The 18,165-nt window shown below is 36.4% G+C and overlaps 1 protein-coding gene across 1 annotated transcript in view; it reads left to right on the top strand.

Moving 5' to 3' along the window:
- The window catches only part of GLI2 (GLI family zinc finger 2), a 1,134,260-nt gene that overhangs the window by 818,019 nt on the left and 298,076 nt on the right, over positions 1–18,165 (top strand). Inside the window, exon 4 of the mRNA XM_044060570.1 lies at positions 1,172–1,374. Within this exon, the coding sequence (XP_043916505.1) occupies positions 1,172–1,374 (203 nt within the window). The remainder of the gene's footprint in view (positions 1–1,171; positions 1,375–18,165) is intronic.

Genomic DNA, 18,165 nt, shown 5'->3' with positions numbered 1-18,165 from the left:
AACAGTCACTCTCGATTAAGCAGTTTGACATGCCTTCTTCCTTTAAAAAGGTACAGTAGAGAGTTGATTATCTGAACTAATTAGGACCTAGGGTAGTTCGGATAATCAAACATATAATTGAACCAGATAAAACATTTATAAAGTACTGTTCTTTCTGCATGCAGGGAATACACCTTTCAACCATTCAGCGATTCCATTGGACAATAAATAATATTTTGCACACATGAGTTGGCTACAAGCTCAAAAAATACACACAAGTAAACTTGTATAACATTTACATATTCAGATTTTTCCTACCCAAAAACTTTGAAAGGCTGCATTCAGATAATTGACATTTCAGATAATCAACATTCAGATAATCAACTCTCTAGTGTATTAGACAATAGGATGGGTGTTCAAGAATTCAATCCCAGCTTGACTGGCTTATTACTCCTTGGAAAAGCAAGGTAAGGTCCAACGGTGGGAAGTGGCAAAGTGCAAATAGCCACATAGCCCAGTTACTTTGTGTTTTCTATGATTCAATGATTCTATATTCATATATCACTGTACCACTGAAGGTTTTACCCAACTACTTTTCTTACAGTTCTGGTATGATTGCTGTGTTAATTACATTATTCAGATATGTGAGACTTGTTTACATTTTTAATCAACCTTTGAAACAGATACCAAACTTTCTGCCATCTGTCAGCCAAAAGGTTCATATCTGTAAGCTGCTTCGAAATTCCTGATCTTATCTGAAGTTCTGAGTTACCTAATACTGTCTAGAAGACTTAATCTATATCCTTTTACATTACTGTTGTCTGCCTCTGACAACCAGAATCTATGAAGCTAGGAGGTATGCCAAAAGCAACTGAGAAACTTTTTTTCTTATTAGAAATATTCTTTGAGAAGATCATACATCTTATTTTACTTGAAACCTTGAATGAGCTGCAGTATAACATAAATGACTTTCTAATGGTTACTTGCTCAGGCACAGTTATGATCATTTACGTATTGTCTTACCAAGTTAAAATGTATATTGTTTCTTTTTTTTTTTTACTTTTAATAAAAGGTTTCCTCAGAAAAGCAAAAACCTAAATCCACGTACCGCTTATTTATGTTTTTCTCCTGTGTGTGTTCTGAAATTTGTTCTGTCTGATTAAAGTATTGTGTCTGTTTTTTTATGTCATAGGCCTCCAGCTCTGACCGGCAGCCCTGTTATATCTGACATCTCCCTTATTCGGCTTTCACCTCATCCAGCAGGCACTGGGGAGTCAGCTTTCAGCCCTCACCATCCATACATCAGCCCTCACATGGAACACTATCTACGTACTGTGCACAGCAGCCCCACCCTTTCCATGATCTCTGCGGCCAGAGGTCTGAGCCCTGTTGAGAGTAAGTGTGTGAAAAAAATAATTAATTTCCAACCTGGTTATACTCTGTTTTCTGCATTACAAGAAACCATTGTTCTAGCTGTATTGTAAAATAAACTTTCAGACTAAATATGTAATAGTAAAGTAATAATGTACTTTCACTGTTCATGAGTCTTGTAGGTTAAAAGTTTTATTCGCACATTTCTCAGAAATAGGATGGTCTTGTAGCAAATCTGCTCTGTGTCTGCACTATGTAGAGATGAGCTATTGCTAGAAAAATCTACAGCATAGGTATTAATCCAACAGCATAAAACAAAAGAGGGCAGATTCATTTGTGACTAGTACTGCTGAGTGTAGATGCTAAACCAATAAATATTTCTTAGCCTGTCTCACTTATTTCTGAACATTGTTGACTGTACATATCAGTTTCTCATTGTTAGTACCAAAAAAGTGTATGTAGTGCATCATGTTTTTATGGTATGTTTTCATATACGACTTTGGCTTGCATAATGGATAAAAGGGGTCCTTCTTTGACTAGTTCATCTACCTAAATAACAAGTAGATAGATAGATAGATAGATAGATAGATGGATAGATAGATATATAGATAAATAGATAGATAGATAGATAGATAGATAGATAGATAGATAGATAGATAGGTAATAACACATTTACCATTCCTAGCAGGAAAGATTCATGTTCTCTGTACAAAGAATCCTGTAGGTGTCTCAGGGTAGGAGCATTAAGGTATGCAAGCCTCATAGCTACATTGTAACAGATTGTGAAATGCTGGCAAGTAGGTACTTGTTCCCCTGTGTGACATTAATGTACAGATGTGCAGTGAATGGTGATGTAGCTTAAAAAAAGAGCAGCAGACAGCTGCAGGAAGGAAGGGTATTTAAAGTCAGGGAGACCCTGCCAGAAGATTAATAGAGCTTATTAAAGACAAAATTGTAGGATGTGTTACCTGTATAACAGGAGCTACATTAAAAATATGATGCTGAAGAACATATGGGTGGTAATGTGGATTTGCCATTATGCATGTTATATTATCTATAGTATTTATAGTAGTATGATAGGTTATAATTCAACTCATCTTCTGATAGGTGCTAATGACCCCGTTTACCATTTTTAAACCTAGCCATGCTTCTCACAGTTAGAATCAAACCCTGTGCCTTATATCTGTGAGGTAAATACCATAACAATTACGCAACCCTCAACCTAGTATGCAGCAAGAAGAAATGGATGTGATAAAATTTACCATTTTGGCAGTTTGGCACCAAGAATAAACTGTCAGGAAGTTTAAACCCTTTCCATGGCTAGAATGAATGCATTTTTATAAAATTAAAACCATATAAAAGGATCATTTGGTTAAGAGGAAGTATTTCTACATACATTATCAATAAGACATTAAACTGACATCCCAGCTGCTTGAGTTGATGGTAGGTCAGGTAGATGTAAAATACCCCCTGGCACCTATCGAAAAGAATAGGGGAATTTTGTTGATGCCCTAATCAAACTCCCCCTCTCAGTAGAAGTACCACCTTGGGGCTCCCCTGAAAAGAGGCCACCAGTCTAGTGGAACTAACCTGTCAACAAAGGATAGATAGATAGATAGATAGATAGATAGATAGATAGATAGATAGATAGAGTGGTCAGGGATTAAGAGTATTTGTAGAAGCCCAGTTCTGAATGGTTGGCGAATTGTGTTACCCTTTGCTTCTCTGCTGCTCCCTATTAATGAATATAGCCATTTAATACCATTTCAATACTATTGTGTGGATTTCCAGGATGCCGTCATTGGGTGCCTAGCCAGAGCATATCATGTTAGCATTTTTCTAAAGGATGAACATAAGTATTTGTGTTAAATTCTGCATGCTGGGAAAAGTTAGAAATTTCCATTTTGTCCAGAAGACTCAGTCAGCCTGGAGAGTTTGTTTTGAGGAGCCTGAGTAGAAAATTCATCTGCTGCACTGTGTATGCAGATGTGCATGTGTAGTACACATAATCCTGGTCAGGTGTAATGTATACAGATGTGTGTGTGTACTACTCATGATCCTTGTCAGGTGTAATGTATACAGATGTGCGTGTGTAGTACACATAATCCTGGTCAGGTGTAATGTATACAGATGTGTGTGTGTGTACTACTCATGATCCTTGTCAGGTGTAATGTATACAGATGTGCGTGTGTAGTACACATGATCCTGGTCAAGTGTAATGTATACAGATGTGTGTGTGTACTACTCATGATCCTTGTCAGGTGTAATGTATACAGATGTGCGTGTGTAGTACACATGATCCTGGTCAAGTATAATGTATACAGATGTGTGTGTGTACTACTCATGATCCTTGTCAGGTGTAATCTATACAGATGTGCGTGTGTAGTACACATGATCCTGGTCAAGTGTAATGTATACAGATGTGTGTGTACTACTCATGATCCTGGTCAGGTGTAATGTATGCAGATTTGTGTGTGAAGTACACATGATCCTGCTCAGGTACAATGTATACAAATGTGAGTGCATAGTACCCATGATCCTGCTCAGGTGCAATGTAAACAGATGTGCATGTATAGTACACGTGATCCTGGTCAAGTGTAATGTATACAGATGTGCATGTGTAGTACACATGATCCTGGTCAAGTGTAATGTATACAGATGTGAGTGTGTAGTACACAAGATCTTGGTCAGGTGTAATGTATACAGATGTGCACGTGTAGTACACATGATCCTGCTCAGGTGTAATGTATACAGATTTGGGTGCATCGTACACATGATCCTGCCCAGGTGTAATGTACACGGATGTGCATGTGTAGTACATTTGATCCTGCTCAGGTGTAATGTTTAGCTTGCCACTATAATCAACTATTTATGTTATGCCACAAAAGACTTGATTTTCTCATAAAATATAGGGTCTTACTTCATTTTATCATTATTTGTTTTACTGGAATGTAATAGTCTGCCTTTCATCTCAGCTGAAGTGTCTTGTTCTCATGATAAAAAACAAGCTTGCATTTGTAATCTATTGGAACTGGAATTTTGCAATGCCGCTAGTCCAAAGATGGAAGAATGGTTGCCTACTGAGTCAAACAAAACTCCTGAGCATTTAATGTGTATATATATATATATATATATATATATATATATATATATATATATATATATATAGTAGAGCCTCGATTATCTGAACGCCAGGTATCCGAACCAGCCTTCCAAAGTTTTCAGGTAGGAAAAATCATAAAGTCTGAATATGTAAACATTGTACATATTCACTTGAGCATGTTTTTTGAGCTTATCACCAGCTAGTGTGTGAAAAATGTACTTTATTGTCCACTGGAACTGCTGAATGGTTGAAAAGTATATTCCTGCATGCAGAAAAAAACAAGATTTTAGAAGTTTTTTATCCGGTTCAATTATGTGTTTGATTATTCAAACAGTTTGATGATCTGAACTACCCTAGGTCCCAATTAGTTCAGATGATTGAATCTCTACAGTGTACAATATTTATTTGGCAGCTTTATAAATATTCTTTAAAGAATGGTAGATTTTTCTGATGTTATATGTCACATGTAGGAAGGAGACGTTTTTGTGAATCTATACAGCTGTTTGCGGCAAGTATTTGGTATTTGTTTGACTGAAATGTACTAGCATCATTACCACTGCCTTCACCCTGTGTGAGATTCAACCAGAACACAATCTCATCCCTTCCAGTTGTGGAGCTGTTTTTATTTACTTCTTTATGTGCATTTTAAGTGAACTTTAGTCATAATTTTTACTTAATCCTTGACTATAGTGTTTTCATTGAAACAGTACTAGTTACAACATGCTGCAAATATGTCAGTTGTAATTTCAACCCTTTAAAAGCAAAGCAAAACTGAGTGTCTGAATAGATTAATTTTGTAGCTCTGGTAATGCTAGAGGTTTCCTGGAATGTTCCTTTACCTGTCTGACCAATAGTACTTCTTCTTAAGGACACTGGATGCTGAACATTATAATCTCTTTTTTAATGTTTTATGTACTTTGGAAAACAAGGACCCTTTTTCAGTCATGACCTACATACAGTGTTAGTCATAATAGGAGGCCAGTCAATATATGAGAATAGTATTAATTTCAAACAGTGCACAGCAACATTATTTAATACTTTAATATTGTTAACACAGACACCAGCGTGATATTATTCAAATCCAGACTGTGGAACAATAAATGCAACAGCAGCGATATATTGCTTCTTGTCGGAGATGGCTTTTAAGTTTATTTAAAAAAGGTAGAGCACCTGGTTGTGTGTTCAAATAAATTTTGGAAACTATTCTAGATCAGCGGATCTCTGAAAATGAAAGCACTGACTACATGAGACAATGAGTAATGTGACCAGCCATGGACTTAGAAACAGAAAGTAATGGTCACAGAGTTTGATGGAAGGTTTTGGTACTTAACATATGTTTAAAGGAACTGCAATATCATGAGTAAATAGTTTTTTGAAAGTAATGGTGCTGAGATGATCATTATACCATGACCCCCCCCCCCATTAATATTCCAAAACGTGCATGCTGATTGGTCAGCGTGCACGTTGTAAATCGACTTATACTAATGGAAAAAAGTCCGGTCGCCCAGACTTTTTCCATTAGTATAAGTCTTTTTTAAAACACTGTGTCGCTATGTTAAAGGAGTTTAACATAGCGACACAGGTTTAAAAAAAGCAACAGAGATCTCCGTTGCTTTTTTTAAAGCTGTCTCGCTATGTTAAACTCCTTTAACATAGCGACACAGTGTGTAAAAAGCAACGGAGATCTTGCTTTCTCCTGCTTTTTTTTAAAATCTGTCTCGCTATGTTAAATGGGTTTAACATAGCGAGACAGCTTTAAAATAAGCAACGGAGATCTCCATTGCTTATTTTAAAGCTGTCTCGCTATGTTAAACCCATTTAACATAGTGAAACAGTTTGTAAAAAGCAACGGAGATCTTGCTTTCTCCGTTGCTTTTTAAAAAACTGTCTCGCTATGTTAAATGGGTTTAACATAGCGAGACAGCTTTAAAATAAGCAACGGAGATTCTCCGTTGCTTTTTTTAAAGCTGTCTCGCTATGTTAAACCCATTTAACATAGCGAAACAATAAAAAGCAACGGAGATCTTGCTTTCTCCGTTGCTTTTGCCCACAGCTCTGATGTACTGCGTAGGCATGCGCAGTACATCAGAACTTCCGCTGAATACCAGACAGCTGCGGAAGGGCAGCAAGGAGGCATTATGCAATGTAATTATTTTTTTTCTTAAATAATGTCATTGTATAATAGCAATAACCCACTTCTGGGTGTGGGTAATGCTGGATTTACCCACGGTTGGCTTTGTTTGGTCCTCGGGTCCTCGGGACCAAACCACGCCAACCGTGGGTAAATCCAGCATTACCCACATCCAGGCGTGGGTTATTGCTATATTATTTCATTTTTAGCTGCTCTTTGCTGATGGTGAGTCAGTGTTGCTGTCTCTTAGGTGCCCCAGCAATAAAATCTGTGGATTTTATTCTTCCTGGTTTGAAACTTATGCATGTTGCATTTTGAAGTGTCTTCTTTAACAGGGAGAGTGGATTCAAAGATATGATGTCACATTTACTTCCAAATAGAATGCTTTGCTATACTCATAAGTACATTGTTGTTTGAAGAACAGATCTGTAGAAGTCTTGCATTTTTGTGGGTCAGTTTATGTATGTGGGCGATAAAGGAGGTGAAGTATTTTAGGACACTATTTTAAAGTTTTCCATCAGGACCAGGAATGTTCTATGATTTTAAGGTTGATTTCATGGTCTAGTTGTCTGACAGCATGACATTGCTGTGTGGCATTTTAAGAGTAGTAGTTTTGAGGGTGGTATTTTCAGGCACACATATATAATATTGTCGAGATATAAGAGCATATTTATGTTGCATTGGGCATTTTTGTGTTAATAAATAAAAGTGGTCCTAGAATGAAGCCCTGAGGAATTGCAAATTGTACTGCTTGTAGTCAAGAGCAGCCTTACTTACTATTTATGCTAAACTATCAACACTGAAGGTAGTGAAAAAGACATTCTGTGGTAAAAGAACTTAGCCCGCAAAGGAGAAGGACTTTACTATATAGCTAGTGTGGCTAACTGAATCAAAGGCCTGGAAACGATCAGTGAAAACAGTACCCATGAAGTCCCTGTCTTTCATTGTTCCAACTATGCTTTCAGTTAGGGTAATAACTGCAGTAGCAACACTGTAGTTATTCCAAATGTTAATTTTGACTGGCTAAGAAACCAAAGGGGGTCAAGATTAGGTTTTAATAATTCAGAAACAGCATGTTGCAAGATTTTAGCCAGTGGGGATAGTAGAGTAAGGAACTGTGAGTATGGATTGTTGTCTGAGGCAAGCTTTGGCATGGCTATTTTAACCGCTAAATAACGAAAGTGCATAATCGCAAATAGGACTATGTCGAATCCACGCTTATGCATTTTCGTTATCGTACGGAAGTGCTCAGTTAGGATGGTGTCTGCAGTTTAAAGTGAGCGTGCGTGAGTGTTTTTGTAACTTGTACGAGTGGGTCAGGGTAGGGAGGTGGGGTATGAGTGTGTGTGCTGGCTGTGTGTGATTTTTTTTTTTTTTTAACTGTCTGTGTGATCTCAGAGTTAGTATGTATAAGTGGGGGGTGTAGGGGTGCAGGGGGGTTGCCCCCCTGCATATTTGCAGTGTAGGTGTGTGTCCGTGTGGTGTTGTGTTGTATGTCAGTGTTTTGTTGTGTGGGTGTTATGGTTTGTGTGTTGTGTGCTGTATGCTGTGTGTTCGATGTTGTGATTTCGTGGTTGTGCGGTGTCAGTGTTTTTAATGGTTTCTGCTTTATACTGTCGAAATGCTGAAATTAGATATTTCAGCATTTCAGCAATATGAAGTGAAACCATATTACATATATATATATATATATATATATATATATATATATATATATATATATATATATATATATATACATACATACATACATACATACAACTTTCTAAAGTTCATGATAGGTTCCTGTGGAGAGGAGAAAATTAATATTCTGTCTAAGCAGAATTCCAATGAAGACATTCCACACACTGAGAAATTTGGGACAGAGGATAGCAGGTCTACCAGAACCATAGCTTTTGAGGAAGTGATTTACTTTTGAGAAAGGAGAATTGATGAATTAGAAGAAATGAAATAAGCAAAATGATGTGCTGTCAGCTGAAAAGCCTATTTTTGGATGTCTGGTCAATGTTTGGTATTAAATTAAGAGGTAAGAAAGGTTGCAAATATTTATCTTCTGTGTTACTTTAACTTGTTAACTAATGCTTGCTTTTAGAAAAGGATTTGAACTGCAAATACGGTCCATGAACAATCTTATATTTGTGCTTAACTTCACCATGAATGATGCTTACATCCTGAAACTAACTTACAGCAATTGCTAAACTGTTGTGTAAGATGATTATTGAACTTCATGTATACAATGGCTGGTTCTCACCTACATGTACTTACAGTAAATGCATATATATCAGAGCTTGTGACTAAAGTGAAGGTAAGTATCTAATATATTTTTATAATTAAGCCATTGTAAATTACTGCACAAACACTATTGTCTTTGCCAGATTCCTTTTTTTGCCAACTCAGCTTCTAAACTCCACTCTAGTGTACTGTACTTGTAGAATTAGGGTGAATTTGCCATCCCTGGCACAGTACAGTGCTAGGCTGACCCTAGCAGGAAACAATCTACCTTACTAAGCTTATGTACTTAGTACTTTGCAACAGATGCACATGTTGAGCAATAGGTGACACCTTACCACTGCTATAAACTTTTGACACATTTTAATTTTATCTGTAGCATTTTACACCTAGTAGTTGTCTAATACTACCTGTTGTGTTTATTTCCAGTATTTTTTCTGTCTTGAAAATGTAGTCTTTACAAATGATCTAAGCCTTCTTATTCTATCTTCTTTAGTCCCGCACAATCTCCAACAATCAGTGTGACATACAAAACTGTTTTTTAAACATGTGATTTTGTGATGGAGCAATTGAGAATGATTGTTTATGTACTCCAGCACTCAGAGATTATTGAAACAGTGTCCTTTTTGTATGTGTAGTCATATTAGAGTTAACATATTTGCATTATTGCTTAAATGTTCATAATTTGCTTTGTATTGTCTGTGCAAACTTACTGACTGAATTGCAAATATATTTCTTTCTTTTTTTTTTTTTTGCCATTCTTATGCAAGTTGCATTGCTTGGATGTTACATTGCAGCTGTCCATCAGACTTGTTCTTTTATCTTGCTGTTTATATCCCATTCAAGCCAATTTGCTTGCTCAGAACATTAACATCGCCAAGTGATAGTAATAATAAAGATAATACTAAATGAATGACATCCAACCTACCTACATAAGAGAATACATTCATATCAAACTAATGCTTATTATCTTTATTATCATTTTCGACTACTGGTATTTTAATATCGTTTTCAGAAACTACAAGGAAGAAAATAGGGGGTGTTGTTAGTTGTAGAGCAGTTACGTAAGAAAGGGCATCCTGACCCACCAATTGGATTGTGAATATATTTAATATGTAGACTAGAACAACTTTCGAACCATTGGTTGTTCTAGTCCACAAGTGGAGTTAATGATTTGGGGATTTAGAAGCATTTATTTACCTATGGTTTAACAGTTTTGGTAATTATGTGAAACAGACTTCTACGCTTTTAATTAGATTTTGGTTTCCTGTAAACCAATCAATGAATTTTTGGGTCAGCTGTGACAGCCAATGATAGAATTTTGCACTGTATTTAAATATGTAGACTAGAACAACTTTTGAACCATTGATTGTAAGGTTTAGTGTTTAACCAACCAGTTTGGACTTGGGAGTAAACGATTTGGGTATTATAAGCATTTATTTACCAATGGGTTAACAGTTTTGGTAGTTATGTAAAGTTGTACGCTTTTAATTGGATTTTGGTTTTCTGTAATCCTTGAATTTTTTGCTAGGTTGTGACTGCCAATGAAGAAATTTTCCACTATATTTAAAGTTTAGACGTTCTTGGTTTGATAATCTGAAGAAGTTCATTATTTTAATGGACAAAAGTGCTTATCATTTTTTTGTTTTTATTGTTTTTAATGTCTGTGACAAGTGTTTATCATTTATTTGATTTGTCAGCTATTAAAGTTAATTTTGGAACTGGTGTAGTCTCAGTGCTGTGGTCTTATTACAAATACTACTGTATAGATACACACTTAAACCTGTACATAACTGTTACATTGATTATTTTCACTTTGTTGTATAGTTGTCTTGTTATATGCCATCTCTGATAGAAATGTTTGTCTCAAATGATTGTAATTGTAACTGGAGCTTTTCTCCTCGAGTCTCCACTGAAAACGGGCCTTTGGCTCAGCTGGACCAACCCAGTTAACAAATGACAATAAATAAATATAAATGTAGGCTTGAGGGAATAAAGGCAATAGATAAATGACATTATATACAGAGTGTGAAAAAACAATATAAACATACATTATATATAGAGAAAATCTGAGATGGCATACAGAAAGAATCACAATCAAAAATACAGTCAGAGCAACATATATAGATGGTAGAAGGGAAGGAGAGACCAAAGAGATAGCATTTGAATCTTGAAATGTGCTTTTAATCTTGAAATGTGCCTTTATTTGTGAATGGAAAGTGGAGTATGAGGCATGATTTTTAAGAACAGAAGGGAGAGATTCCCTCAGTTTGAGACCAAGAATTTAGAAAGCCTGGTCTGTGCAGCAAAGCTTTTGTTTTGTTAAGGAGAAGACGAGTGGTTAGGATGTCTAAGGTTGTATGTTGATGCATGTCTGAATAATCTGGAAGCTAGTGAAGGGAAGGTGTCATTCTAAGATACGTTTAAATAGTTGAGAGGCACGTGGAAAGTCAGCATGTTGTTTCACAAGCAGCTAGTTTGCTTTTCAATGTTTTTTCAGTGGTGTTTATTTTTTGGGAGGGAGTGATGAATCTGCAAGTGGCATTTGAAATGGACTGAATGGTGGCTTTATTTCTTTTAGAAGCTGTAGCAGTTACTGGGAGACAGTATTCCAGCTGACCCAGTAAGAAACTTTTACCTGTGTCATTTTTACAAAGTTTGGATAGAGAAGGGGATATCATATTAGCAATAGAATAGGAGAGAGTTGATTTTGTGTGTGTGTAGTCTAGGTGGAATTGAAAATTTTGGAAGGGGTCAAACCAAATCCCTAGGTATTTGAATGAAGTGACATTTTCACTACTGTTGTTAAGGTAGTTGAGGATTTGTATAGGCCTGGATGTAAGATGAGAGCTTTATATACCTATGTATTGTGTAAACTAAATCATCAAATGTAGCCTAAGTAACTTTACAGTGGAAAAAACACTATTTTTAAGAGCTGTAAATATTCAGTGGGAAGCAAAGGCTTGGTAATTCTCTGTCCTCTACTTATTGAGCAAAGCTTTTCCTAGCTCACTACTGAACCTACCCAATCCATTCCTTGGACTAGTCAGTATCCTTGACTGTTTTACTCCAACTTCCTTCCACATGTCAGCCACTAAGTGTGGTCTATCCATTCTTTAGTCATCTTTGAATTTTGTAACTAATCTCCTCTTCCAAGAATCAGCATTTGAAGTAGAAAGCAGTCTTCTTCTGAGCTATACATCAAAAGCCTAAAATCCAAATTGGTAATATGATATTATTGTGTATTCAACAAAGATAAAATAAACAGAGAATCATGGCTGGTAATGGTAAGTAGTGGAACATATAAATATACCTGAAAAAACAAAGTACCTAAGCCACCATGATGTTAAACATAAACAGATCACTTTAATAAAATACGTTAAACGCAGTCTACATAAAAATAAGATTAGTGCTTTTGAGTAAAACTCTTCTTCACATCTATTGAACTGCAGACTCTGTAGAGTTATTTAAATACATTGTTATCCAATCAATTTAAAAATGTAAATGAGGAGAAATCAGTATTGGTCAAACTGAGTGGTATAGTCAAATCAAAATCACCTTCCACATAACTTCTATCCAATCATTAAATGCATCAGAATAATCCTAACCATTTGCTGTTATAAACTAATCAATATCCAAGAACCATAGCATCATGTAGAGGTGGGTTTAATACATCATCATTAAATATCATCCAAAAAGAGTCATTTTCCTGATTATACTTAGGCTATTATTGGTTACCTAGCTATCTCTAATCCAATCCTCATCTGGAACTGGATGATGTTTCCCATTTATTCCTGCCAAATGCGTGAGTGAATGAACAACCAGCAAGTTGCTCTGAGGTTGCATAACAGTGGAGGAAAAGAGAAATCCACTAACCTGAAGAGAAATCAGTATTGGTCAGATTGAGTGTTACAGACCAATCAAAATCACGTTCCACATAATTTCTATCCAATCACTGAATGTAATGCTACCCATTTGCTTTTGTAGACCAATCAATGTCCAAAAACCATAACATGCTGTAGAGGTGGGTTTAATACATATTCATTAAATGTCATTCAGTGAGAGTCATTTTCTTGATTATACTTAGGCTATTATTGGTTGCCTAGATATCTCTAATCTAATCATCATCTGGAACTGGATGATATTCCCCATTCATTCTTATCAAATACGTGAGTGAATGAACACCCAGCAAACTGCTCACACACTTTGGACCAAATACTGAACTCCACATGATGTTATATATATGCGTAGACATCATCACAATTCAGTAAAAATGCAAAGAATAAAAACAGCCAGTCAAAAAAAAACCATTACTCAGTATATACCACTCATTCAAGGATGAATCTGTCAAGTATACCAGACGACACTGAAAACAAATGAGGTGGAGATATTACATTGGAGACTGAACTCACAAAAATGCATTGGATCGGGATTCTGTGAGCTGACACATATCCTGGGTTAAACACCTGTCTTCTGCTCAAACCTGCCGTAAAAGGCTCAGGCTCAATCATTGATTTTCTTTCTTTAGTGTTGTTTGGAGGGTGTTAATTTGCAGTTCTCCAGAGCATGTCAGTGCAGACTTTATTATTTTAAAATCCTTCTACAGCATTCTGCCTTGCAGTCTTCAGTAGAAGCAGAATTCCTTTCTCAAGGGGGGCTGTTAAGAAGTTATTTAGTCTATGTTAACTGTAATGAACATTGCAAATGGTTTCTTTTCCACATCTCTTTAAAAGATGTTGCTAAGAAAAGCTGCAGATTAAGGTAAGTTTAAAACAATAAACTCTGCAATACAAAATGTTCCGTTTGTCAGTGGCTCATGTTGCTGCATGTCAAGTCATCCATATCTCCGCTGGATGTATGAGAATTTGACATGCTATCTAACAGGAAATCTAACATGAAGAACATGCCAGACTGGCTTTTTCGAGTTCATTCTATAAAGTTTGGAAATAGGGTCAATGCCTGTTTCCCAGCATGCAGTGACCTTTTAATTTAATTGTATCCAATGACCATGACCCAGCTAATTGTTCCATGTGGATGACATTCAGCAATAGAAGGTTGTCCTAAAGACAGCCAAGTCAGTATTACAGTTCTTATTCCACAGTAGAGAATCCCAGTGAAATATTTATTTGTTTCTTTATTTATGTATGTATGTATGTCCATGCGGCCTGTCATCTGTGTACTAGTAATAAAAATGGATTATAGTTACATGACGGTACCTTGATGGTAAATGGCAATAATAAATCTGCCCTTTAAATGCGTTTAACATTGTATCTTCTACCAGTTCCTACCTGGAGCCTCACAATTCCTTCATCTGTTCTATATCCTTTACAAGGCCTTATTGGGTTCCTTCTCCATTCTGGTTATCCTTTTAATGGTTCTACTACCTCCTTATGGAGAGCCAGGTGTAATATGTTCCTGCAGTCTACTACCTGTGCCCTTCGTCTCCTTCAATCTACATTACTTTATGCCACTTTTCTATTATTTTAAACATTAAATGAGCCTGTAAGTAGTGTTTTTAGTCTACATCAACTTGCCTCATCAGATCTCTGTGTGAGCAGTCCAGATGTCTTAGTGATGAACTGTCATGTCCTCTTCCAGAGATGTTCTTCTCCATCTGTGCAGTTTCCCTTCTTAAAGACAGTGTTGGCTAACTTCTGTAAATCTTTCTTTTCATTATTTTGCTTCTAGTTTTAGATTAAAATTTGATGGTCTGTATATTTTCCCGAGCAGGACTGTCTCTTTTAAACAACTAACCATTTCCAGTTGCCTCTATCCCCCTCATTTGGAATTGTAACCAACTTCTACTGTAAAAGGGCCTTGTAAACTTTGTTTTACAAATTAAAACATATACTTAGAATGTGCATGCTTTAAACTTAAGATGCAAGTGAACTTGGCAAGAAAATGAGAGTAGTATTGCTGGAACTGAATTCATCCTCAAGTCTTGGTGAGTACCTTCATGTGGTGGACCCTGTTTTCACAAAATTTCAGCAAGATGACGCTGATATGGATCATGGAGAGAGGTAGGCTAAAATATAAAAGACAGCTGGGTGCACAGGTCCTAACATAAAAAAAATTGTCTGATGCTGATTTATGCACTGGTGCCGGGACTTGAAAAATGGCAGTTTAGAATGCTCAGGACATGGAAAGATTCCTACAATGGGGTGAGGCTAGGCAAAGGGGAAGGATGGCCCTCCTGTGGTGGAAGGTAGTAGTAGTCCACAAACACCACAAAAACTGGCAAGCCAAAAAAAGCCATGCATGTGACAGAGTGGACTACTGAGAATAAGGAAGAAATTGTGCATTGCTACATTTATGCAAGAAGCCCAGACTTTCCAGGAAAAGATACTTCAGATTAAGAGAGAAATTAGAGAAAGAAAAATACTTACACAAGAAAAACTCTCAAAAGCTTCAAACAAAATGTTGCGCTCATTAATACAACAGATCCATGAAAAATATTACATAGATGAAAAAACTTTTGGCCACCTGGAAAAAGAAGTGACAAAGGAAGTTTAAAAATACAAAGGAAAAAAGAGATTTTTTGAAAGGTATAAAAAAGAAACATGGATGTAGGAAAGAAAAAGAGATCTGATATGGTGCAATATTTATGTAATAAAAGCCAAACTAATTAGTATAAAAAGGCAGCACCAAAAATATCTGATGAGAAATACATGCAAAGGCAACAGGACATGTAAAAATTTCACAATGTAAAAATTAAGAAAGCAAAGGGGCTAAAGGTGAAAAAGGGATTACTGAGGAAGAAGTCAAGCAAATAGAAACTGAAGTTATAGATTATGTGTGAAATGTAGGATTTAATATAGAAAATCCAACACATGTAATGTGACAGTATGATGGAACAATGTCTCCAAATTAAGGAGAAACAGGTAGAGCAGGAGGCATCTGAAGACTCCCACATGGTGATGCTGTGGAACCTTCTGTAGGAGACTGGTACCAAAGTTCAGTTGAAGTTGCATTTACATGGAAGGGGAAAGAGCAGAAAACAGTGGCAACTCTGATGCAGATAATGTTGAGGAGTGATAAGACAATGAGTTCCCATACAAAGGAGCAGCAGCTAAAGTAGAGTGCATCTGAAGAGGATATGTCTCAGGAAGATGTTCTGGAACTTTCTGTAGAATACCCACATGAAATGGAGAGCAAAAAAGGTGCTTTCAGTCAAGAAGAAAGTGATCTAAGGAAAGAGCTGCTTGGATTAATAGAGATGGATAAAAATACTAAGACTGATGAAAGAAATAAGATTACAAAAAGTAAAAATACCCAGAATGTTTGAAGTTTGGCAAAACAAATGAATACGATAATTAGGACTATTAAGATATTCTTGTGATGTAACATAAATAAACAGGATATGTTATTCTTCTTCTACTTTTGACTTTTCCCAGTTAGGGATCACCACAGTGGATCACCTGTCTGCTCATGATTGGCAGTGGAGTTTTATGGTGTCGAGTTGCCAGCCCGGCACCCAACCTTCCAGAGAAGGCACACACACACGCCTAGGCCCAATTTCAATTGTCCAATCCACCTACTGCATGTCTTTGAGATGTGGGAGGAAACTGGACCACCCGGAGGAAACCCACGCAACCACAGGGAGGACCTGCCGACTCCTCACAGAAGGCACCCCAGCCGAGGATCAAACCGGAGAACCTCTTGCTGTGAGGCAGCAACGCTAACCGCTGCACCACTGCGGCCGCCCAAACAGGATATGTTATTGTACAGATAAATTAATAACAGAGCAAGTTTTGCTCCAGAAGTCATAGAACAGTTAAGGAAAAGAATGGAAGAAATAAAATGCCACCACAGAGAAGTATCAATGTTATAATATAGAAGAAAGAACAGATAATCAACAGTACTTAAAAAGATAGACATGGTAAAAGCAATGCACTGTATCAAAACAGATCAGGATCAAACCTATACTATTGCAAATAATAAACTAAAAATATCAGCTCAGGCAAAGAAACTTACAAGATATTCTGATAAATATAAAGGAAAAGTACAAAATAATTCATTAATGACCCACAGAGAACTGGGGAAACAAAGCAAAAGGAATAGAAACACCACCAAAAAAGAAGAAATAGGTACATTTTGCAGAAATATTTATGAAGACCCTATGGAACATAACAAAGGTGCTGAATGGATAGAAACATTGAAAGAAACAGTAAGGAGTTCTAATGTGCAGGATATGCAATGGGATGAAGTAATGGCCAGAAAAACTGAAACATAATTAAGAGACGCTTATAAATAGAAAACCAGAGCCCAGATGCAGCACTTAACTTTTGGCTAAAAGTGTTAATAACTTTGCTCAAAGATTTAGCCCCGAGTAAGAATTATTTATATGCACATTTTAAATGGACAGCAACCTGGTTTCAACAGGAAAAAAAATGATACTCCTCTTAATCGAGTACTGCAAGCCATCCTAAAACCTATAAACCAATAACTTACCTTTCAACAGTATGCAAACTATATACTGGAACTGATGCAGACAGAGAATTGTTAAAGGGGAAGAATCTAAGTATGGCATGGATAGATTACAAAAAAAGCATTTGACAGCATCCCACATTCATGGATAAAGGAATGCTTACAGATTTGTAAGATACATCCTACATTGATCAATTGCATTACAGTGACCATGAAACAGAGGCAAACCAATTTGCAGTTAAGCCATGACAAAAGGCAAATTATTATTCCAGTGGTAATGATTTAAAGGGGATATTCCAGGGTGATTCTCTTGTCACCATAGCTGTTTTGTATTGCTCTTAACACATTAAGCTCTTTGCTTAACAGCTTAGGTCACAGTTACAATTTGGCTCCCAGACAATACTTCTGTTTAAAGACTTCTCATCTGCCTTTTGTGGATGAGTTAAAACTGTGTAGTTCATCAGACGAGGAGTTGAAAGCACAACTCCAAATGGTTAAAACTTTCTCAGATGATGTAAGAATCCCCTTTGGTCTTGATAAATGTGCAAAAGCAGGAAAGCTGAAACACCAAGAAAACATCTGTCTGGAACAGGAATGTAATATAAAGAAATTGAGAAGGCGGACGTGTGTAAATATTTTGGAAGTGATGCTAGATCACCAACGAAATATGAACAAATGTGGATAAAACTCAGTAAGGAATACTTCAGAATACTAAAATTAATACTGAAAACTGCCTTGACATCTAGGAATAAAGTTCAAGATATAAACGAATTTGCTCTTCCTGTTCTAACTTATAATTTTAGGGTGATTTATTGGCTCTATAAGATATTGGCTCAGTTGGACAGGAAAACAAGAAAAATGATTCATGCTTATCAAATGATATATAAAAATCAGTGTATACCAAAATTATATGTTTTTATTCTGA

Source organism: Protopterus annectens, chromosome 2.part0 (assembly GCF_019279795.1).
Source record: "Protopterus annectens isolate FY-2018-M chromosome 2.part0, PAN1.0, whole genome shotgun sequence".
In the NCBI taxonomy this organism is placed as follows: Eukaryota; Metazoa; Chordata; order Ceratodontiformes; family Protopteridae; genus Protopterus; species Protopterus annectens.
The sequence above is the reverse complement of the archived record's forward strand: the minus strand, read 5'-3'. Positions and strand labels throughout refer to the sequence as shown.